Raw genomic sequence first — 25,504 nt, forward strand, 5'->3', positions numbered from 1 at the left:
CAATATCTTGCTCTTGTCACTCTTGCTGTTGCCTGTATCTTTGCTACCACTCGTTACCAACCCTTGGTTTGTTCCTTGACTATGCTTCTGCTTGATCCCAACCTGCAACTAGAAACCAACCCTTGGCTTGTTCCTCAACTACACTTCTGCTTGATCTCAGCCTGCGACCACTTATAACTGACCTTTGGCTTATTTACTGACTACACTTCTGCTTATTCCTACCTGCTATATCTGCTACTGGACCCCGGCTTGCTGGAGGGGCGATCCTGAAGATTTTTAATTTTGAACTTTAGTTCCACCTTAATTCATGCTAGGTTTCTGCCCAGATCAAGAAGAAATACGCAAAGGGAACCAAGATTTAAGTGAAAGTATCATCTTTTTATCAGCAACATCTTTTTTTTATGTAGACAGTATTTTTTTGGCCTAGAGTTCAGCCGTAAAAAAATTAGGGGTCTATTTAAAAAAAAAATTGCTGTAGATATTTATCATGACCATTTGCACAGACATCACAAATAATCCCCAAATTTTGCAGACTATGTTTAACAGCTCCATCTAAGGATCGTAATGCAGTATTTTTTCCTGACTGAGATATTTTTGGAAAATACTGCATTATGACCACTAGATGGAGATGACAACCATAGGAAATAAAACCATTCGATAAAATACAATTATTTGTGACAGCTGTACAAATGCTTGAGATTATCGTACAATGATTTTTATATAAACAGTCACCTTGTGTGGCAATAAAGAAAGTCAATAAATGCAACTAATAAACAAACAATGACTAATCAAAAATTAACTTCACTTTATTTTATGTGAATTCTATTATTTCTTGCCATAACATCCCAGAATTATGGCAGTAAATATGTCAGTACAAGAGAATTTATTTCTTAGAGACTTGTAGATGTTAATTTGTAATGCTGGAGTTAATCTCTGTGATGTTAGTAAGCTTCGAGAATCTTTAGAGGCAAAGATGTATGACCACATTCTACAGCTGTATCTTCGTAGCCATTGACCATGCATCTCAGTGGTCACTGTGGGGAAAAAGAAAAATGTATTTGATCCCTTGATATGGACATAATTAAAAGGTATGCAATGTACCTATTATTAAAGTATAACTACAGTATGTAATACAGTCTGCAATTTCCATTAATAAAGCTTTTCTTTTTTTTTTTTTTAGCCCCCCCCCCCAGTTATTTTTTCACTTTCTGCAACAGGCCAAGTCTGTATGAGGTTGATACCATGTGAATTCAGGTACTTACACTTCTTGCATTATTAAAAATACATTTAATGATGTCATAATTATTACAGGGTTGCATCAATTTGTGTCTTTTGTATCTGTTCAGCTTTAACAAGTTTGAGGACACTGAATGTGTTACACACACCCCAAAAAATGTCATCTCAGTACACAGGACATGTGTAGCATGTCCAGTCCTTCTGTCCCTCTGCTCCACACCCTGCCACTCCCAATTAGGTAGGTGCAGAACGAAAACATTTTTTTTTGTTTCGTTTTGATTCCTTGTTTACATAAATTTGTTTAGTTAAATTTGTTTCATTCCTTTAATTTGTTTTCGAAATTTGTTTCATTTTGTCGTTTTCGAATCGATTCAAATTTTTCAAATTTGGATCGATTCAAAAAGTCTTTGAATCAATTTCGAATCGTTTTCGAATTTGAAAAGTTTTCGAATTCGAAAACTTTTCAAATTCAAATCATTTTCGAATTAAAAAAAAAATTTGAATAGTTTTCCAATTTCCAAAGATAATAAAATAGAATAGAAAATAAAGGAATAGAATAGAAAAAAATTATAGAATGGAAAAGAATATAATATAAAATAAAAGAATATAATATATATAGTTAATAATAATATAAAAACAGAACAAAATAGGATAGAAAATAAAAGAACAGAACAGAATGGAATAGAATTGAATAGAAAGAAATAGAATAGAATAAAAAAACGAAATAGAATAAAATAGAAAGATTAAAACCATCTTCTGAAATTTGAACAGAATAGAAAAGAATAGAAGTAAAAAAACAATAGAATAGAATAGAAATAATATAACCATTTTCCAAAATTCAAATATAATCAATTCGAATTTGAATAGAATAGAAAAGAATAGAGTAGAATAGAATAGAAAATAACAACAGAATAGAATAGAGTGAATATAACCATCTTCCTATTCTAACCTGGTCCTATTCAAACCTGTACCTCTGTTGGTGTATGGATCACGGCTTATATGAATAAAGGTGTTGTATTGGAGTGCGGCCGTCCACCTCTCTTTTTATCCATTGATTGCTTATGCTGATCCAACTTTTGCAATGCTTTACACCAGAATCTGAATTGTTGTGTAATTTTAAACAGGACAAATTATGAAATTAAAATATATACTTTTATTCTACAGTAACACTATTTTCTTCCATTAAGCAAACACTAGTTAAAAAAGTGTGCTTTTTTAGTTTTGTTACATTTTTTTATCCAAGGATTGTATAAAAAAAAAGTTAATTTTGAAAGACAATATCATGAAAAGGAAGCCCGTTTGTATTAAAAAGAAAAACAATATATGTATTACTTTATCTTAAAGGATAAGTTCACCTTTACAAAAAAATAAAAAATAAATGCAAATTTTTTTGCAGGTAATAAAATATGCATTTTTTTTTTTTTTTTCTTGTTAGAAGTCTGTAAAGCATTGCACCCACGATCAGCAGATCCTGGGTGTAATGCCACGGTCCTGCAGACTGTCTGTGTAGCTATCTGCCCTTGCCTCTGATAGGTCAGGCAGTTACTGACTGACAGGAAGCTCAATGAACTACCTAGAGAGCTCAACAGCACCGTGGTAATTCATTGAGAACTACAAGTCGACAGCTGCATAGGCTTTCGGGACCTATTTCACAATCTCAGAACACTTAACGAATGACGCGGCTGGGCAGGCAGAGCATTTTTGTTTAGATTGTGACAGTGGGTGGGGGGAGAAAATCCCCCGTACCCTGTCAAAATGGGGGATCAGGTTGGTGTGGGGGTCGGTGCATCTGTAACTGTTACATGTTGCACCCTGAATATGGGTGTAAAATGTCACATGTTACAAAAGTTGAACTTATCTTTTAAGTAATGACAATGTTATTGCCGAATAAAATGATCCATCAAAGAAATGTAAAAGCTGCTCTGGTCCTTAGAGGGTTTACAGGTGTGAGAGGGGTAATGGTTAATCTATTGTAAGTGTTTGGAAACCAATAAAGCTGGAAATTCTACACATATGAGCCATTACTTACAATTTGATATAATCAGAAAAGTTGGTTATATTCAGACTAACCTTTCAGCAAAAAATCATATTTTTACTGTCTGAAAGTTTCTGGTATTCTCTATCTATGTTTATTGTCATTATCATTTGGTAATAATAAAATTAATTATACTGTTAGTACAAGTATAAAATAGGATAGACCAGTCATTCTCAGCCAGGGTTCCTCCTGAAGTTGCCTGGCGGTTCCTTGTGCTGTTGCTGAGGGACTTCCTATTTATTAGTTCCTGAGCTACAGCCATTTGTCAGAGCTGGCTGCATGACACCAATAACATTTTCGGTTGTCAGTAAGGGTGGCATTCTGACCTCCACGGTAAGGGGAGCTATCAGGATCTGGGCTCAAACCTGGGACATCTTCTGTGTCTGGCATGGACTCTTCTCACTGAGCTATCTGGAATGCTGGACAGCATCCTGCCTGATCTATTGGACAATCCTGCCTGATCTATTGGACAATCCTGCCTGATCCATTGGACAATCCTGCCTGATCCATTGGACAATCCTGCCTGATCCATTGGACAATCCTGTCTGATCCATTGGACAAGCCTGCCTGATCCATTGGACAAGCCTGCCTGATCCATTGGACAAGCCTGCCTGATCCATTGGATAATCCTGCCTGATCCATTGGACAGCCCTGCCTTGTGTCTTGATTGTTGTTGAACCTTGAACTCTTTGCTCCTCTCATTAATTTCCTATATAAGCATTGTCTCTGCACTTCCTCTGTGCCAGATTATTGTGCTTTCTCTAGTCTTCCCTGCTGCCGTCCATATTTTGCTACCACTTGTTATCGACCTTTGGCTTGTTCCCCGACTACTCTTCTGCCTGATCCTAACCTGCAACTAAGAAGAAAAGAAGGCTGGATGGCCTTCTTGAGCTATAAGTAAGCAACCGACCTTGGTGTGAAACATATAAGCTGATACCTGTAGTTCAGCTTTGTATTTGGCACTTGAATAAAGAAATTGCATAGGAGTGCGGCCGTCCAGCCTTCTTTTCTTCTAGGAATCTGTTTGCATACAGGGCTTGTACCCTCCACATGGGATAGAGGCTTTTTGGAGCAGCAGGGTAAGAGAAACTGCCTCAGAGCGATGTACATGTAACCAACCTGCAACTACTCGTTACCGACCTTTTGGCTTTATTACTGACCACACTTCCATTTGATCCTTATCTGCTTATCCGCTGCTGGACCCCGGCTTGCTCACCTCCTGGTGGGGCGATCTTGAGGACTGCGACCTGGTGCTAACACGCAGCTAAATCCATCTCCACCATCAGGAGCTCTGGTGAACACCGGTTAGTATTTAGACTCCGCACCTCAGGTGAGCCTGCGTCATCTGCCAGGGTGACTGCCTGTGTACCTATCCTGCTGGTCGGTGGTAGTCCTGCAACTGCTATAGCAACTGTTCTTCGCGCCTGATGCCTGATCATGACAGGAGCATTCTTACCACTGACACTGAATAGATTCATTTTAGCAGGGGTTCCCCAAGACCTGAAAATTATTTCAAGGGGTTCTTTGTAATAAAATGTTGAGAAAGGCTGGGATAGACTGTAAACCTTCATGCCATACTTACCAAGTAGCATTGTTCAAGCGTTGTTCAGGTAGTGGATATCACTGATGTGGCCTATAAAACAAAGTAAATGGCTTGTTTTGTTTTTTAATCATCTATTGAGTAAGACAATGCTGACGTTTTGTTGGTGAGATTTTTTTTATTTATTTGAATTCATTAAAATTATATAAAAGCATGTATAAAAAAGGCTAACACATATTAAAGTACAGTATATATTTTACATAGTTAGTCTGGCTGAAAAAAGACATAAGTCCATCTAGTTCAACCAATAAATTTTGTAAGTATCTCCCCCAGAACACCATCAATAGCATCTCTTGTATCTTGTTACAATATTGCATAAAACACAACATTTTTGCTTTTAATCAAATGACGAAGAACATGAACAAGAGCATGGAGAGTCATTGATGGGTAACCACAATATTGTAATATAAGAACCAACCACTTAAAGATTGTGCCATCCTTGTGTCTACAAGCCCATACATCCCTTAGCAGGAGTAGAGACCACGGGGATACCGAGGAGAAGTAACTCACCCTAATGTCTGGTCAGTGAACTCTGGTGATCTCTACTAGATCTTCATCGCCAACACTCACAGTGGCAGTACTGGATACAATCGATCTTAATACAGTATATGGGTGGTATGATTCATCCAGTTTCATCTTATTATGGTCTTTTTTCCAGAACTGTTGCCTCAGTGTATCTCAAATGAAGCCTTTGTATTCCCTCTATCAATGCACATGCTGAAAAAGTTTCCAAAAAGTTTCCAACCCAACTGATTTTGGGTCAATGGCCCAAACCTTATACTGCTATTCGAAAAATGGTAATTCCAACACTGCTGTCTCCCAAAGAGGTTCAAGAATCTTATTCTATGTTGAAATTGCTTACACTCAGTGTTCTGCAACCTTGCATATCCACATTATAATCCCTTGAAGCTGCAGCAGCTACCTTTGGCCCACCTTCATTTCCTGAAGTCTAAATAACTTAGAAAGTTCACCAATCCCTCTCCTCATAATCCATACTGTTGTTGCCATGTCTTTTCACAGCTGTTAGCTGTCTCTGCCATCAATCACTTTTGCTCTTCATCATGTGTGGGCATGATCGTTATAGATTCCCTTTAGATGTGCCTCCCTGCTAGACACTGGGTGTTGCAGACTTTAGCTGTGCACCCTACTGAATAGTTTCTTTGTAAAGTCTGCAACACCCAGTGACCAGCAGGAATGAACATCTAAAGGCATTTTATGGATGTGTTCTTTCATTTAATGCTTCGCTCCATACAGGTAGAGTAAGTTTCAAGCTGGAATCCCAGACCTAAAATCTAAACAACACAGTTAGGTCTTCTCTAGGCAGCAGGCCTAGGAATACAGCAGAAGTGACCTACCTCCACCAAGGCCAGGCTCTGGAGAGTAAAGACAAATATTTTTACCCTTCCCCAGCAAGCACCACTGACAACAAACCTCTTGGTGGTTGGTCAAAGAAGGACATTGATATTCATAATCCACACCTATTGCCTCTTCGAAGTAGATAATCCGAGACAGATTATATTAATTAGGCTGTAGTAAGTACTGCAGTCAAGCAGTACTAAATTTGGAGAGTCAATCAATGTTAAAGTAGGGTGGGTACATATGCGTACATTACACTTCCGCTTTAAGGCTAAATAATGTCTTGTCACCTATGTCTCAACCTTCTGCTTGGTGATCAGAATAATGCCAGAGACCAATGCTAATATTAATGCAGAGCTGTAATAGTAACACTTTTATATAACAGAAAGAGTTTGCATTATCACTTTTCTATATTTCATGAGCTTTTTTGTAATGGTATTCTCTTACTATAATAAATAGCAAAGGAGGAAATAAGCTCTGTGTTTGCTTTTACACCCTGCAACTTACATAATAAACACTTTCTCTTAGGAAAGGTATAATATGAGCAAAGGTTGCACAAAAAACAAGTTCCACTTTTAGAACATTTCTTACCAAGCTTCTGGGGGATGAATTCTTCCAAAGATGTTTTCTGACAAGATCCATAACCTGAGGCAAAAACAAGCCAGAATAATTAGCAGAATAGACTCACTGGAGAATTCCAAATCGCTCCATTACGAACTATACAATGTTTATAGATAAAAAGTACAACCAGACAGAATATGGTTAGGTGGGCTCAGAGAAACTACAAAGCCCACCATTAAGCCAGTGCTAAGCACAGAAAACTATCCTAAATTTGGGGGAAAAATTCCTTATTTTTGCTGTATGCTAAAAAGGAAACGTGCATATTCTGTTATAACATTATTGAACAGTCTTATGCCACGTACACACGGTCGGAATTTCCGACAACAAATGTTCGATGGGAGCTTGTTGTCAGAAATTCCGACCGTGTGTAGGCTCCATCGGACATTTTCCGTCAGAATTTACGCCAAACAAAATTTGAGATCTGGAATTGTCAGTTTGTCAGAAATTCCGATCATGTGTACACAATTCCGACGCACAAAATTCCACGCACGCTCGGAATCAAGCAGAAGAGCCGCACTGGCTATTGAACCTTAATTTTCTCAGCTTGTCGTACATCACCGCGTTCTTGACGTTCGGAATTTCCGACAAGATTTTTGTGACCGTGTGTATGCAAGACAAGTTTGAGTCAACATCCTTCGGAAAAAAAAACATGGATTTTGTTGTCGGAATTTGCAATTGTGTGTACGTGGCATTACAGTATGCAACCCTTTCCATTGACAGTTAAACCTCATTTTTTGAAGTCTCATGGAATGTGTTTTCAGAATGCACAAACCTGATACCATAGATCTTAATATGTATGTTTCCAATAGGAATGATCAAAACTGGAAGTTTTTGCTTGAGTAAAATGTAGCTGAAAACCAGGACTGAAGTTGGGCCATTTCTGTGAAATTTATTGGAGTCAGTTAAAGTCACTGTAATCAGGTATTTTTGGAGGTTTTTGAAAGTCAGTGAAACCGAATATGTGGTCATGTCTGAAGATCTGCGCATGTTCACAGATCTTCACATACCAGTGCACAGGATCAGGGCCTTACATGCATCTACGCTTGCAAGCATCAGCGTGAAATAATGTGCACGTCTGGCACTGGTGGCCAGTAGGCTATATAAAGTATAGCAGCGCTTAAGAGAATTGCTGAGTGGTCATCAGCTCCTGTGACCCATGACCAGACCCACTTTCTGATTCATCTGTGCTCTATCTACTTTGTCCTCTGACTTCACCTGATCTTGATCCTTCTGTTATCTGAATTCTGGCCTGGGATCTGACTTTGTCTCCTGCCTGACGATGTTGTACCATTTCCTGTCCATGTGATAATGAACCTGGCCTAGCTTCTGTTCCTGCCTTTGTCTCCTGAAGCTGCATCTCCGCTGCCCAATTGTTGCCAACTTCTGCTTTCCTGACATCAATTCTGTCTTCCACATATACGTGTTCCTTTGAAGACACCCTGTATGAGTTCCAACCGCACATCACCAGTCACTCTGCATTACCTAGACCTTCATCTGGCCAGAACTTACCCGCAGGCACCTGTGCCACTCCTTATCCTGTTATACCAAGTCACCAACCTCAGGGGAAAAACAGGACAAGAGGTGTAAGGTAAATGACATTAAGGGTGCTATGTTCTTGAAATTGCTCCTGAGGGTTAGCGAAGCTTCAACCATTCTGGATTGGTTCTTGTGCCAAATTGGCCCTGTATTATCTAGGAACTTGATATTAGATGTTCCCCTAGCCATTAGAGTGTTTCTAAATGTAGCCAGGTGCTGGGCTACAGCAAAATAGAGAAGGAGACATTGCCCTTTGACCTTTTGACTCTCTACTGTGATGCTGGATGTTATGTTGCGCTATCATCTCCAGCGAGCAGGGGGAAAACTATAGCCAAGAAAGCCTAGAGACTTCTATGCAAAAAGCTGAGAGCCATGGAAGTTGTGGTCTGAGACATTGGCCATAGAATGGGGCCAATGGATCCTTTGCACTGCAATTCCTAGGAGACTCTGAGGAGGAGGGGGAGTGGTGAGATGGCTTTTACCAATCTGCTCAGGAAACTTCTTTCTCTTGGCGCTGAGGGAACAGATGAGAGCACATCTGCTGCATGCTGACCAGACTGCTGAGACCAAACCAGAGGAGATACCCGAGGCAATGCAGTACAGACCACAGCAACTACAGGGAGACCATACCTTCTACTTTCCACCACTGCATCTCTTAAGGCATCCTGTGGAGAGAGTGAAGGGGGCTCCCCTTCCTACAGCGAGGGTTCACAGCTACAACATAGGGACTGGTGAGAGGACACTGTCCATTGTTCACACTACCAGCAGGGACTAAGTTACAGGAGGCAGGACATTATGTATACTGCATCTATACTGCACTTGTACCACACCTATACCACACCTTTACTGTATCTTTATCATACATATACCACAATGCTAGTTTACTAAAACTGTTGTTAAGTGCACCAATGCTTCTTAAAGGACCACAATGATAGCCAGCAGAAGAACAACATAAGAGACTGCCCCTCCGGTAAAACCATTCTGCAAGTCCCCACTGTTCCCTTTCCCTTTCCCATTTCCTTCATTCCTATGGACAGAGCACATCCAGTCAATCTAGGTCTAGCACAGTTGCCATCAATGCACTTTGGCAGTATAGTTCCTGTGTTTGGTAAATCAAGTTTTATTACTGCTCACTGCTGCACTTTTAGATGACAAGACTACTGTTTATGCTGATCTGGATGCCAAGTGTCATCTCTATCTCTCTTGCCTAGTCCTTATTACTAATCACCCTGTATCCTAAATTGTGCTATTACCATTGCTAACCCATTTCTATGCTTACTTCATTACCAACCATATCAGGTGACACTGGTTCAGTGCCTGTTTTCTTTGCTATAGTACTACTACTGGGTACTAAATATTACTTTCAGTGATTGTATGTGATATTGCATACTTTGTACTCTCAACCTAGTGTGTCAGATGGGCTGAAGTTCTTCAAGAGATTGATGCAAAGAACAGAGGACCTATCCTAACCAGCGGTTCCTGCAGGGGTAGCACTACATAAACCCATTAACAAAAATGTTATATATTGCAGTTAACACACCATAAATGTGGTGGCTACATTACTTTTCTTTGCTTAGGTTTTTTTTCTCTTTAGCTACACCGTGCAATCCTAACACACTTTCAGACCTAGAGTGGCTATGCTCACTCACTCACTCCTCTGTATCTATGGAGAAGCTATGGTTGTCACCATGGTTGCTACTCTAGGTTGTTCGCCCAGTTTGGACTAAAAATACGTCTTTCTCTCTTCATCTCCATTACAAGCCGGGCAGTGAGGCAGTTTACAGTGCTTGTGATTTCAGTTGAATTCACAGGGAGTGACAAGGACACGGCATTATATGGAAAAACGAACAGGGTTTTTATGTACTTGCTAAAAATATTCCTAGCCTAATAAAAGACATCTATTGCAGCCATCACATCTGAGAACTGGCAAGATGCAATTTATTACATTTTTGTTCTTGGGTTTAGATATCTTTAATGTTAACCCTAATGCTATTTTGCTGCAAACACAATTTCAGTAAAATCACTCATCTCTAAAATCCAATGTGATTTCATCCACACTCTGGAGATGAGGGGTCCCAGAAGCTGTATCCAAGGTGAGTCACTATATCTCAGCTAAGATTGTGGGACAATTGCTTGGTAGAGTGAAGTGAATGGTCTGTCTGTTTTTCTGTTTCAATCGTTTTAATGAAAAATTTTCATAGACAAATAGAGTTGTATTTAGATTTGCAATTTAATACCTAAATTGTATGAATGGATGTATGCCGTTCAAATGTAGAAGTGGACTGGTGTTAGACTCTGGAGTGATGCAACCCCAGAGAAGAGGTGAGTATTGCAGCCAATAGAGGGAGGGGGGATTGAATATTTACCATGTTAAAACTCTGATTGGGATTTAACAAACAAATCTAATGGATAAGAAAACGATAATACAAAAATGCTATACTTTACCTTTAAGCAAAGTAGCCAACAGATTATTGCTATACCAGGGAAATACTAACCTTTTTATCCAGAAGACAACCAAACAGCAACAAAAAGAAACCCTGGGGGTTGAAAAGAACACAAATGTATATAAAATAGTTTTTCATCACAGTAAAAATATTTAACATTTTAACCCATAATAGATTTTTACAGTTTGGGGGAACTAGGGCTGTTTCATTTCCCAATGATAGGAAAGAGTAAGTGAATCTGCTTGAGTTCAGTTTGTGTAAGGTTTGGTAAACCCAGAAAGTCTACAAAGCTTAAACTTAGCACCAAACCCCAATGAAGTCTGTGTACTTGTGTTTTTTTCTGTCCTTGCTTGATGGAAACCTTAAAGCTACACAATGTAGTCCTTAAAAAAAGGGAAAAACAGCATGAGGTTTCTCTTAAATTTTCACCTAGACCCTTATCCAGGCATGTAGCCTGGGAGAGGTGGCCAGGAAAGGGAATCTTGATGACCATTAATAATGAGAATGCTACATCTACACATTAGCAGGTGTCGGGTCGTGGTGACTGGGAAAGACCTTACATTGACCTTACATTGAAGGAAACCAAGGACATGAAAATTGATTTACATTGTTGTCACTTTGTTGCCCTGAGGAAGGGGACCTTGCGATTTCCCCAAAATGTTAGCATGGAAGTTTGATCTACCTGTACATTTTTTTTGTTAAAGTGACCCCCTTGGTAGGTTAAAGGAGTCTACCTGACAATTGATCTTCACCAGAGCTCCTGAAGGTGGATATTGGCAGAGATTTTAGTGGTCCTGGTTTGCTTCACTGCAACTATCATCAGCTTGCAACCCCCAGGATCACCCCACCCTAGAGCAGCAGAAACAGGGATGGCTGTGGTGTGGCTGTGGTTTGGCTGTGGTGTGCAGTACCAAGATAGTAGAAACAAGGGAACTGAGGTGCAGGCAGATAGCAGAGGAGTAGTCAGGTCAAGGCAAGGGCAGGTGGCAGGCAGAAGAGTGATAAGGTCCAGGCTGGGATCTTGGCAGGAGGCAGTCAGAAGAATAGAATGTAAATATTTGCCAGCACACCAAGGATCTTAAATTACATAAAAACAGTTTTTTATTGAAGAAAGATCACATCACAAACAGTGTAGTGCAATGTTTTGGAGCCACAAAGGACCCATTTGTCACATGCCTGTTGTGTATGTTCCAGTAACCAACTGGTGATCGTTGCAGCACCCGTTGTCTTGAGAGCTTATTCCAGGAATGTGTGCGATGGGAATATGGACCGTGTAGGCAGGAGAATAGTCATGGTGAGGTTTGGTCATAAACAGTCAGGCATTCTCGCAGATAAGTATTACAGCTCTTGCAATAATAAATAGCTGGTCATTAGACACAGAACCAGGCACTTCAAAGGTTGGAGCTTAAATACCCTTTGGTTAGAGGTAATGCATAGTGTGGTTTGAGGGAACTCTGAAAGTCCTGGCTAATTGGAATTGGAAGTACTGGCAGGGATTCTGTAAATATCATTGGAAATACTGGCAGGAATACTGTAACTACCATTGGAAGTCCTGGCATGGTTTCTGTGGGTACCATTGGAAGCACTGATAGGGATGTGTAGTAATAGATATACCAGTACTCACAATAAATTGTGGAAAATCATCTTTTGGAGTGCTGGTGACTTCTTACTCAGCAGTGATAAGATGCTTGTTGATCAAGATAACTCAGTTCCTGCTGATGTGTACATGTCACACTCCCATCACTTGAAAAGGGATCCCTGGCACTGCATTAATCTAAACACTTTGCAATAGGTGCTGTTAATTACCAAATTTGGTCAAGGATGTCACCTGAGAACCCTGGCTTTTCGCCACAGTCGTTTAGTGGATCCTTGAACTGCAAACAGGCTGGGTTAGTCTCAAACCCATATCTGAGCTGAACATGAATCTCACCCCTACTCAGTGGGTGTTTACATGAAATCCCCACCTTTGTATGACTGTAACGGGTCAAGCTTGGGAAGTAGTTCTCCATATAGTCCTATAGAAATGACTTGCCCATATATTTCTAATGGTGATCCATAAGAGTATTTTTGTGACTTCCAGTGTGTTATCTAGTGGGTTATCAATAGAAGCAAACAAAGAATTCAATTGAACACTTGATCACTCTAAAAAAGTTGGAAAAATAAGCATATTCTCCAACAAGGGGCATTCTCCTTGTGACATCAGTGCTCTAAGTTTGTTGCACAATTGCAGCAAGTCCGCATTGCATGGCTCCAGATCATCTTTTTTTGCAAACATTCTGCAAGTCTGCTGCAAGTTCTGGTTCAGTTATGTTGTGAAATAGTCATCCCACCACAGGGGTCACTGTGACATGCAGAGCTCTTGCTGTAGACTCACCATTGCAACTTTGCACTGGCTAGAGACTTGCGACGCAAATTTGCTTCAAATTGAAAAAGTGTCAACTAGAACTTGTGCTTCAAGTGCTCTGCAAGTGTACAACTTGCCAGTGAAAATGTGCAGCAAGTTAACAAGACTTACAATTTAACACTGCCACAAATTTGTGGCAAGTTATCCTTGCTATCTGGGTTCATATATAACAGATCCTTATTCTAGGCAGAGGGTCTGAAATAGATGTTAACGGGGGACCCCCAAACAAAAAAAAAACCTGCATGGGGTTCCCCCTAATTTATACCAGACCCATTAGTTCTGGTATTATTTTAAGAGAACCCTACGCAATAAAAACACAACAAAAAAAATGAAAGCTTGAGATCCACCTTGAGTTCTATACCAGACCCGTTGGGACCCCCCTGGCAAAGCACCTTGTCCCCATGTTGATGAGGACAAGGGCCTCTTCCCCACAACCCTGGCTCGGTGTTTGTGAGGGTCTGACAGTAGGGGGCTTATCGGAATCTGGAAGCTTTAACAGAAAGGGGGCACCCAGACACCGACCCACCTATGTACAATGAGTTAAACACAGGCATGGTTTTTGACAAGTCCCTTAAACTTTTTTGTTAACAGAGCCCTTTTTGAATTTTTGCACATATGTTTAAAAAAAAAAAAAAAACATTTTAGGTCTGAAGAGTATTTAAAACACCCAAAACATAATATATTTCCTAGAAATCATACTACCTGGAAAATAAAATAGTAGAAGTTCCAATTTTTTATATCACACAATATTAGTGCAACGGTTTATCACCTGTAAATTTCAGCAAAAAGATACACTAAAGTTAATTTTAGGGCAAAAAAATGCATATGGCATATGATTCATGCTTGTTAGAAATTTTGAGAAGTAACATATATGAGTTAAAGACATGATACAGCTTGAAATCATCTGTGTTTATCTCTTAAAAAATTAAAAAAAGGAATGCCTTTCCAAGGAACTTACCTGAAGAGGGTTGAGAATTACAAACATGTATTGTAAAACTGTAGATTTTTGGGCTGCTGGCATAGAGAAGAGAGGGATCCCAATTGCCCATGTCAAACCAAACTGTGGCACACAAAAGATAACAGCCTTTGCCATCTTTTTCAACACTTCTTCATCTTCACTCTTCCCCTCAGAGATTGATGGCCTCAGGAGTTTCCGGATCACAACAATGAGTACTAGGAAATTTATGAACAAGGTTACCATCACTGGTATAATAAATGCCAAACTGGCACCGGACTCAATATCCAAAGTGCAATCAGAGCTTTTCATGTAATTGTTTGGAAAATATGCCAAGAACGTGCCCACAGCTATAGCCACTGGACATATGTATCCCAGCACAACAGAGACGGACACAAGCTCGGTCTTGGTAACATGGTGGAAAACAAAGAGCAGCCGAGATGCCAGATAAAGGCCCTGAATTAGGGTCCAAGAGAAGAAGCCCATGAAGGAAAAGTGACTGCAGAAGGTGAAGGCCATGCATAGCTGATCTTGAACAGGGTGGGTAATGAAATCAGGTGCTAGGAAAGAGACCATGCCAATTAAAAGGAAAACAGCCATATGGATGATGACCACGTGTCTGTACAGAGCTGCCATTTTCACAGAGTGTTTCAAAAGTATCACTTGTATCAATATACAAACTACTAGGGACACTATGGAAATAAAAAGTCCAATTTTGGTAATGTAGTCCTGTATAGTTGAATCAGCAGTATTTTCCTGTATGGAGTTAGACATCAAGACAGCAAAGGAGGTCAGATGACTACACATGCAGTAAACGGATCCATTGGAAACTTGCGTAACACAACCCTGGGATGACCACTTATTGGAAAGGAAATCCCAAAAGACGCATACAGCGGTCTGGTCACACGTCCTGTTCTCACATGTAAAGGTTGTATTGATGTTGGCCATGTGGTAGCTACTATCATTTATCATCATCACATATATATGTATGTCACTGGCCAAAAAGTAGCCTGCATCCATTGTGTTATTATCACACAGGCCGGTAATGTTACAGTTCTTTGGACTGTAAGTCATAGAGAGCAAATTCATATAACATCCAGAGGGAAAATTGTTGTCTATATTTTGCAATGACACCGATGCTGAAGAGTTAAGGTGCAGGATTTTGTTCTCTTCAAGATCTCCGCAAGGGGACACGGTGCCGGAAAACTCAAAGTTCTTGTAGGATTTACTTAAGGCCTGATAGGTCACTGACATCACAGAAAAAACATTCTCAAGACATCTCAGTAACTGAGGACCAAGGTTCTCCTCCAGACTGACTGAGGGCTCCAAAGAGATATCCGTCACCAGCTGGTCAGTAACTAAAAGAACTTTCTGTGTGATAGAAAAAAATAATACAGTAGCACAATATCTGTCCATGTATCTTTTATGCCGCATACACACGAGCGGATTTCCCGTCGGAAAAAGATATGACGGCTTTTCCGACGGGATTCCGCTCAAGTTTGCGTTGCATACACACGGTAACGCAAAATTTCGCTGAAATTACGACCGTCAAGAACGCGGTGACGTACAACACTACGACGAGCCAAGAAAATGAAGTTCAATGCTTCTGAGCATGCGTCGAATTGTTTCCGAGCATGCGTAGGGATTTTGCGCGTCGGAATTGCCACAGACGATCGCATTTTCGGATAGCAACTTTTCCCGACCGAAAAATAGAGAACATGCTCTCAATCTTTTGCTGGCTGGAATTTGGCCAGCAAAAGTCTCATGGAGCATACACACGGTCGCATTTTCCGACGAAAAACTCTCATCTTTTGCGGGCCGAGATTCTGATCGTGTGTACGCGGCATTAGCCTTATCTCATATTCATTCTACATACTTCCTTTCATTTTACAGTATAACTAAAGGAGATGGATTAGAACACCTGTCAGCTTTTTGTTGTTGTCTGTGCCTCCATTACGGAGATTCATCCTCCCTATATGTCATGTTTACCATTATAATTGAAAGGCAAAATGAAAAAAATCCTAAATTTTGGATTGTTCCCAGAGTAGGAATAGAGAGGAAATCTTCCTATGGGGACACTGTAGTGGTAAACCTGGTGACAACCGGCATTTCCTCTCACTTCCTGTTTTGGCTATGGACAGGAAGTGAAGGGAAATGACCCCACTGGGACACAGATGATTTTTTTTAAATACATATCGGCCTAAATTTATGATGCAATTATTTTTTTTTTACATTTTTTATTGAATATGTTTTATAGCAGAAAGTAAAAAATATTGCTGCCAAGTGCAGCATCAATGGTTTTTTTACAGTTAAAAAGTCAAATGCAAACTCACAGAAATATAAAATCAAAGAGCTTATCTGCAGCCATACCACATTGGATGGAAGCCGTCCACCGGAAGAGCCACTTGTGACAGCAAACAGCGTGTTGTCAGTTAGGAAACCAAGTCCAATGTTCCAGGAAGTGAGGAGAACCTCACTGACAACACGCTGTTTGCTGTCACAAGCGGCTCTTCCGGTGGACGGCTTCCATCCAATGTGGTATGGCTGCAGATAAGCTCTTTGATTTTATATTTCTGTGAGTTTGCATTTGACTTTTTAATTGTAATAAACCCATTGATGCCGCACTTAGCTGGCACCCCCTTGTGTTCCTTTTTGTAACCATCTTGTTTTGTGCCTACTAAAATAGAAAAAATGCATACTACATATAGATGCCCATTTATAACAGAGAGTGGATATTGCTATCCTGGGCAAGGCTCCGTGATATATTGTGAATTCCATTTTACAGTCCATTCATAAAATGCAGGCTTAGATGTGAAGTATGCCGACATTCTACAGTGGGGACGGAAAGTATTCAGACCCCCTTAAATTTTTCACTTTGTTATATTGCGGTCATTTGCTAAAATCATTTAAGTTCATTTTTTTCCTCATTAATGTACACACAGCACCCCATATTGACAGAAAAACACAGAATTGTTGACATTTTTGCAGATTTATTAAAAAAGAAAAACTGAAATATCACATGGTCCTAAGTATTCAGACCCTTTGCTCAGTATTTAGTAGACGCACCCTTTTGATCTAATACAGCCATGAGTCTTTTTGGAAAAAATGCAACAAGTTTTTCACACTTGGATTTGGGGATCCTCTGCCATTCCTCCTTGCAGATCCTCTCCAGTTCTGTCAGGTTGGATGGTAAACGTTGGTGGACAGCCATTTTTAGGTCTCTCCAGAGATGCTCAATTGGGTTTAAGTCAGGGCTCTGGCTAGGCCATTCAAGAACAGTCACGGAGTTGTTGTGAAGCCACTCCTTCATTATTGTGCTTAGGGTCATTGTCTTGTTGGACGGTAAACTTTCGGCCCAGTCTGAGGTCCTGAGCACTCTGGAGAAGGTTTTGGTCCAGGATATGCCTGTACTTGGCCACATTCATCTTTCCCTCGATTGCAACCAATCGTCCTGTCCCTGCAGCTGAAAAACACCCCCACACCATGATGCTGCCACCACCATGCTTCACTGTTGGGACTGTATTGGACAGGTGATGAGCAGTGCCTGGTTTTTTCCACACATACCGCTTAGAATTAAGGCCAAAAAGTTCTATCTTGGTTTCATCAGACCAAAGAATCTTATTTCTCACCATCTTGGAGTCCTTCAGGTGTTTTTTTAGCAAACTCCATGCGGGCTTTCATGTGTCTTGCACTGAGGAGAGGCTTCCGTTGGGCCACTCTGCCATAAAGCCCTGACTGGTGGAGGGCTGCAGTGTGATGGTCGACTTTCTACAACTTTCTCCCATCTCCCGACTGCATCTCTGGAGCTCAGCCACAGTGATCTTTTGGTTCTTCTTTACTTCTCTCACCAAGGCTCTTCTGCCCCGATAGCTCAGTTTGGCCTGGATGGCCAGCTCTAGGAAGGGTTTTGGTCGTCCCAAACGTCTTCCATTTAAGGTTTATGGAGGCCACTGTGCTCTTAGGAACCTTAAGTGCAGCAGAAATTTTTTTGTAACCTTGGTCAGATCTGTGCCTTGCCACAATTCTGTCTCTGAGCTCTTCAGGCAGTTCCTTTGACCTCATGATTCTCATTTGCTCTGACATGCACTGTAAACTGTAAGGTCTTATATAGACAGGTGTGTGGCTTTCCTAATCAAGTCCAATCAGTATAATCAAACACAGCTGGACTCAACTGAAGGTGTAGAACCATCTCAAGGATGATCAGAAGAAATGGACAGCACCTGAGTTATATATATATGAGTGTCACAGCAAAGGGTCTGAATACTTAGGACCATGTGATATTTCAGTTTTTCTTTTTTAATAAATCTGAAAAATGTCAACAATTCTGTGTTTTTCTGTCAATGTGGGGTGCTGTGTGTACATTAATGAGGAAAAAAATGAACTTAAATGATTTTAGAAAAAGACTGTAATATAACAAAGAGTGAAAAATTTAAGGGGGTCTGAATACTTTCCATCCCCACTATATAGCGTTCTCTCCGCTTAAAGCAGAACTATGACACACTGTGAGCAGGCAGGCATTTTATTGCAGAAGAGACATGCAAAGTCTCTTCTGCAATAAAACATACCTACCTGCCTGTTCACAGCAGTCCACTGGACTGTAAATTGATCTGCGTATGCACAACTCAGCTTATAGCAGTCAGGATGATCCTGTGATCCACGATGGCTAGCTCCTGCGTATTCAAAGGAGTGGCATGATCTTGAGCTGGCCAATGAAGATGAGCAAAACCTGGCACACAGGAGAGGTAAGTGTCGGCAAAGTGAGTATGCTCCCTTTAGTTCTGATTTAAAGAGTAATTCCACTTTTGTTGAGAAAAAAACATTCCCCTCTGGGGGATCTATATACAAGGATTTTTACCAGACTTTGTTGCAGATCCCTACCTTTTGGTATTCTGAAAAAATCACTGTTTGTTTGTCCGTGTCCATGTGGAAAGCAAATCTAATGGGAGTGGTTTCATAATTATCAACCAGCTGCTGCACCTGCAGGGCTCTAACGAGGAAAATTGCATTCCTTTAGACATAATTTCCTATTGGGAGTCTTACACTAAAAGTGAAATTTTTGTTGCAGGGGATGCCTGAAATCTGACTTGTATCTTAGTGCTGACTTCTTGGAAAATCAGTGAACCAATCACACAAGCAGGAAATTATGTTTCTGGGGGGCGTTCTGTACACATTCTGTGTACAGATCTCCTCCAGGTAGCCACATTGCATTGCATTTTACAGCAAATTACAGTGCTGCAGATTGAAAAGGGAAGATAATTATTAATAACATTCAATTACAATATGATTTGTGTCGCAGTTGTATGTGCTATATTATTTTCTTTATTCGCTATTTTTACCCCACGAAAGTGGAGTTACCCTTTAATGTATTAACATGATTGGAAGAACTAATAGTGTTCCCCTGGTGCTAAAATTTGCTTTAAAGCAGCAATATATAATATATATCTAGTATATTGTGATCCTTGATACTTACTTCTACTGTGGTTACGTTAAACTTGAGGTTTGCCAGTTGAGCATTTTTAGTGATATTCCCTAAAAGGTATAATGCTAGTGGAATTTCAGTTTGCTGAAACCCAACAGAGGAGCTGGTGGTATAATTCCAGAGTGACTCTATGACGTCGACTCCTCCTGAATTCAGCTGGTTCTAGAAATATAGCAGAACAGTTAAAGAGATTGAGGAATAATAGGACATAAACCAATATTCATCAAAAGATTATATCTAATACTACATAATCCCCCCAAACCTCCCTCAAAATGATAAAGAACCTTTATTTCATCATTGGCCAAAAAGCAATGTAGTGCTATCCCCGCAGGAGCCGCTGGTGAATAGGGATCCCGCAGCCTGCACAGCTTTTTTGTTTTTTGGGGTATTGAACTTGGATGGGGTTAAGGGTATTATGGGATGCCCACCTGACTTTAGCAGAACTTCTCAGGGACAACTTCTTCTGTACAGTCTTTAATAGACATGTGCTCCGTCAATAAATTTGTTTTGTTTAGTTCCGTTCCGTATTAGAATTAATTCGTATTTCTTAATTCGTGTCCGAAATTTCATACGAAATACGAATTTTCCTTAGGTTTGTTAAGTTTTCGTAACAATTACGAATGTTCGTTAAGATAAATTTATCATTATGAGGGGCTCCCACCATCCCTGTGCTGACTTCCTAAGGATTTTAACTTTTAGGTTTGTTAACTTTTTGCAACAATTACGAATGTTCGTTAGGAATTTGGATCCGAAATTCGTAAACAAAATTTCGTATTTTGTACAAAATTCGAAAGCATAACAATTCGTGTTTCGGATCCTCCCGAATGTACGAATTTACGGAAATTCGTACGAATTTTCGATTCGTATGAAACTAATCGCACATGTCTACGTATTTACACACTCCTTAGCTCCCTCCAGCACAACATTTGCTTGAAGCACATAAATTCCCAGGACCAGCTGGCACATTTTTAGGTGATCTGACAAGTCAGATTTTAGCAAATGCCCTTTACAGGCAGGGACCGCGGCCCCTTGGTTGTGTAGCAAAGTCCTAGTGCCCAGCTGTCCTACTGTGGCTTCTGATCCCAGCACCACCTCTTCAGACACTGCCAGCCCAACTGGCTGCAGCTGCCCCTTTCTCTAGCCCTCCTGGCTAAGCTTCCACAGTCCTCCCAGACTGACTCTGCATCCATCTCAGACTGCTCTCACCCAGTCCTCTCGGGCTGCCTCCAAGTCCTCCTCAAATGTACCACTCACCAGCTCACCTGGCTGTCTTCTCCTTAGAGATCTCCCGGACGTGCTCTCTGGCTCCTGCTGTCCTTACACCTGCTCCTGGGCCACTGGACAGGATTCCTCCTTGGGATATCAGAGGAAACCTCCTGCACCGAGCTCCCAGGTGTGAGGTCACCCCCCCCCCGACTAGGGGGTTACCCTCAAGGGCCCACTGACAGCCTTCTAGCACTTCATCTCCAACTTCCGCCCTGCTGGGCTGACCCTTAGTATTTGAGGGTGCCTGCCCCCTGCCAACCCATCTATTTGGGATTGGTCAGGGCCCTCATGAATACTCCAGGCAGCTCCTCCTAACCTCCCTCCCATTCTTCTGGAAGTTTCCAGCAAGTTCCAGAAGTAGGGGGAGGTACCAGAGATGCTGCCTGCTGAGTCATACCAGCCCTCCCTGGATCACTCACCCGACCCAGATTAAAACACAGGCTTGGCTGGCAGCCAAGCCAAAACATTGTACCTACAATAGCAAAAAAACCTAACACTACCTACTCTAGCACACTAGAGGGCACTACAGCAATTACTGTATGTACAGTGACTGGCTGTCACTCTACAACAATGTAGTGTGGTCAGTCCTTATCGGACACAATCTGATTCAGAGTCTATAAAGATTAGGGATGAGCAAAGTGAAATTGATTTTACAGAAATATAGTTGGGTTAGCCTCAAAATCTGTCATGTAACCACCATGTCTGACAACAAGATCACATGGCTTCTGATAGACAAGGCAAAGTCAGTAACAGTTGCTCCTGTAGTTCTGTTGCGCAGTGTTTTTTAACCTTTTTTTACTTATGATACCCTTTGAGAATAGGCAAAATCTGCAGGCACACCTACACTATGGAAGTGCCCGACTTTTAGGTTTGTTTGGTATCGTGCCTCGCTGTATACAGTTTTCTTGTACAAATTGTTTTATTTTTGGTAAACCTGTTGCAGTTTCCAACCTGGAGATCCTGCAATTCACAGAACGTCCAGTTGCAACAATACTAAGCCACTGCCTCACAATTAGCAGCAGCGTTGTCAGCCTGCCACGAGAGCCCCTTCAGTTAGTCGTTGGGCTGTCTATCTGATTGACCCTATAAGCAGCCCAAGGACCAACTAAAGGAGCATACAGCAGGCTGACAACACTCCTGCTAATTTGTGAGGCAGTGTCTTAGCATTGACAGCCTGTAGGCCGGGGCAGTTAAATAGTCTGCCATTAGGTGGCTCTGTGCCAGAATAGTGTCTGGTTACAGATGATAATGTCATCAGGTGCTAGGCACCTTTTAGTGAGAGCCCTCCTGTAGTGGTGTAATAGGATAGTCAGTGCCCACATATAAGCCAGTTTTGGAGGAGCCCAAGTGCAGTTGGGGTATGGGGGCCAAACACACCATATCTATGCAATTATAGCCAGCAAGTAGATTCCATGGTCAAGGCTTGAGGCTGAGAAAGGGTAGACCTGCACCCAGGGGAGCTGTGGACATCCTGACCCTCATATATATAACAGGAGGGTTATACCATTTAATTATGACATTTATGTGCACTTTTTTCCCCTCACTGGCACTCCTTTGCCATTTCTTTACCCCTTGTTCCTCCACTCCCCTTTCCTTCCCCCTCCCCTCCCCCCCCTCCCTTCCTTCCCCTTTCTTTCTCCCCCCCCTTTCTCTTCTCCAATTCCTTCCCCCCTCTCTTCTCCTTCCCTTTTCCTCCTTTTTCCTCTTCTTTTCCTCCCCCTTCCTTCCCCCCCTCCCCCCTCCTCCTTCCTCCTCCTTCTTTCTCTGACCCTCATATACGTGGAGGCTAGGGCAGGTTGCAAAAGGCCTTTCAGGCCTGGCCAAGAGTTCCCTGAGTGAAGCTATACTGTCCCCAGAGAGGTGCAGCTATGGAGGAGCTGACTACAGTGATCCCAGTCCAGTGAGTACTAATGACTCTGGGTGGAGGGAGAGACTATTTTAGGGAAGATGGCTTACTTTAATGGCTGCACTATGCTCTCACATGAGACTACTGCGGACCATCCACTAAATGTGATTGATTATGTACTGTCAAGCGACCCCGGATAGTATGTCAATGTGACTGTTGGTGCCATTTTCCAAGTACCACCAGTAAAGTGCAGCAACCCTATTTATGTGTGGAATTCCCTCCTTGAAGATATTACATTTCCCCCACTAGCTACCTAAAAGATTACGCTGAAGAAGAAGTTTAGCAAAGTCGAAACTTTTCATTTTAATCATCTTTACTGATCGCAAATCCATCATCCTCACTGAAACTTCAAATAGGCTTACAATGGTAATAACTGCACTAAGTGCAGCAAACAATGGATAATACATACAGAGGTCTCTACAGTGTGGCCGAGGGGGCTCTAACAACTAATTGTCCTGACGGTCACCAGGTCTTTAAGCTGGGGGGGGGGGGGATAGAATGTACTCTCTGATCATGTGGTCACTGTGATTGACTCTCACAATGGTTAAATGAGCAGAGCCTGTCCTGCCAGCTTCTCCTCGTAATAAAAGACCTGGGAGCTGTCTGTGACAGCTCGACCAGTGATGTGTTCATAGAAATCCATGGAAGCACATGTGTTGTGTGTGGGCACTAAGGCCCACCCTCTGTGCCACTGTACATATGCATTACAGTGCCTTGAAAAAGTATTCATACCCCTTGAAATTTTCCACATTTTGTCATGTTACGACCAAAAACGTAAATGTATTTTATTGGGATTTTATGTGATAGACCAACACAAAGTGGCACATAATTGTGAAGTGGAAGAAAAATAATAAATGGTTAATACTTTGTAGAATCCCCTTTCAGTGCAATTACAGCTGCAAGTCATTTTGGGGATGTCTCTACCAGCTTTACACATCTAGAGAGTGACATTTTTGCCCATTCTTCTTTGCAAAATAGCTCAAGCTCTGTCAGATTGGATAGAGAGCGTCTGTGAACAGCAATTTTCAAGTCTTGCCACAGATTCTCAATATGATTTTGGTTTGGACTTTGACTGGGCCATTCTAACAAATTAATATGCTTTAATCTAGACCATTCCATTGTAGCTCTGGCTGTATGTTTAGGGTCGTTGTCCTGCTGGAAGGTGAACCCCCCCCCCCCCCAGCCTTAAGTCTTTTGCAGACTTTAACAGGTTTTCTTCTAAGATTGCCCAGTATTTGGCTCCATCCATCTTCCCATAAACTCTGACCAGTTTCCATGTCCCTCCTGAAGAAAAGCATCCCCACAACATGATAAAGTCATCACCATGTTTCACGATGGGGATGGTGTGTTCAGGGTGATGTGCAGTGTTAGTTTTCCGCTACAGCGTTTTACTTTTAGGCCAAAAAGTTCAATTTTGGTCTCATCTGACCAGAGCACCTTCTTCCACATGTTTGCTGTGTTCCCCACATGGCTTCTTGCAAACTGGACTTCTTATAGCTTTCTTTAAACAATGGCTTTCTTCTTGCCACTCTTCCATAAAAGCCAGATTTGTGGAGTGCACAACTAATAGTTGTCCTGTGGACAGATTTTCCCACCTGAGCTGTGGATCTCTGCAGCTCCTCCAGAGTTACCATGGGCCTCTTGGCTGCTTCTCTGATTAATGATCTCCTTGCCCAGCCTGTCAGTTTAGGTGTCAAAGAACAATGGGTTGGCCCCTAAAAGTTGCACATCTAGGTGTTCTGGAGTGGTAAGTAGAGTGGTAACCTCAGCCTCGACTCCATCCAGGCCACGTCCCAATGCGTTTCACTCCCCTCCCCCTCCGGAGCTTAGTCAGTTTAGGTGGACAGCCATATCTTGGTAGATTTGCAGTTGTGCCATACTCTTTCAATGTTCAGATGATCGATTGAACAGTACTCCATGAGATATTCAAAGCTTGGTATATTTTTTTATAACCTAACCCTGCTTTAAACTTCTCCACAACTTTATCTCTTACCTGTCTGGTGTGTTTTTTGGCCTTTATGGTGCTGTTTGTTCACTAAGATTTTCTAACAAATCTCTGAGGGCTTGCCAGAACAGCTGTATTTATACTTAGATAAAAATTACACACAGGTGGACTCTATTTAATAATTAGGTGACTTCTGAAGGCAATTGGTTCCATTAGATTTTAGTTAGAGGTATCAGAGTAAAGGGGGCTAAATACAAATGTGGAAAAAAAAAAGGGTGTAGAAATTGCGCCAACTCTTGTAAAGCAGCCAACACAGCAATTTGACCGTTGCAAGTAGGAATAAAGATAAAAAAGTGTGGCGCTAGTGAACGGTGATATAGAGATTACTAGTCAGGTAATAGTAATCATTAAAGAGAACAGATAACAATTACAGTGTGGATTTGTGGAACCAAAAGCAATTGTTTGTATTCAGGGGACATCCAAAAGGGTGTATAGAAAATAAATGAAGTAAGGATAGGAAAGCTTGGGTGTGTGGGGAAGTGAAATGCTCGATAACAACCTGTAGGGTGGCTAAGAAGCAATCATGTATACACAACCATATTTCAAAGTGACATTGCAGAAGGATGGATAAATAATAACATGAGGTATCTTAATATGCTAAGTATACAGCTCCACGCAAAAAAATTGTTCATTGGGGTTGAAACCAAAAGAGGGGGCGTGT

At 41.2% G+C, this 25,504-nt stretch overlaps 1 protein-coding gene across 1 annotated transcript in view; it reads right to left on the minus strand.

Annotated features, from left to right (window-relative positions):
• Nucleotides 1-788: 788 nt before the first annotated feature.
• The window catches only part of LOC141141147 (uncharacterized), a 45,930-nt gene continuing 21,214 nt past the window's right edge, over nucleotides 789-25,504 (minus strand). Inside the window, exons 7-12 of the mRNA XM_073628852.1 lie at nucleotides 19,658-19,828; nucleotides 14,191-15,558; nucleotides 10,880-10,921; nucleotides 6,819-6,872; nucleotides 4,854-4,904; nucleotides 789-1,034 (exon numbers count right to left, since the gene is read on the minus strand). Of these exons, the coding sequence (XP_073484953.1) occupies nucleotides 4,878-4,904; nucleotides 6,819-6,872; nucleotides 10,880-10,921; nucleotides 14,191-15,558; nucleotides 19,658-19,828 (1,662 nt within the window). The 3' untranslated portion in view covers nucleotides 789-1,034; nucleotides 4,854-4,877. The remainder of the gene's footprint in view (nucleotides 1,035-4,853; nucleotides 4,905-6,818; nucleotides 6,873-10,879; nucleotides 10,922-14,190; nucleotides 15,559-19,657; nucleotides 19,829-25,504) is intronic.

Source organism: Aquarana catesbeiana, linkage group LG04, assembly GCF_042186555.1.
Source record: "Aquarana catesbeiana isolate 2022-GZ linkage group LG04, ASM4218655v1, whole genome shotgun sequence".
Taxonomy (NCBI): domain Eukaryota; kingdom Metazoa; phylum Chordata; class Amphibia; order Anura; family Ranidae; genus Aquarana; species Aquarana catesbeiana.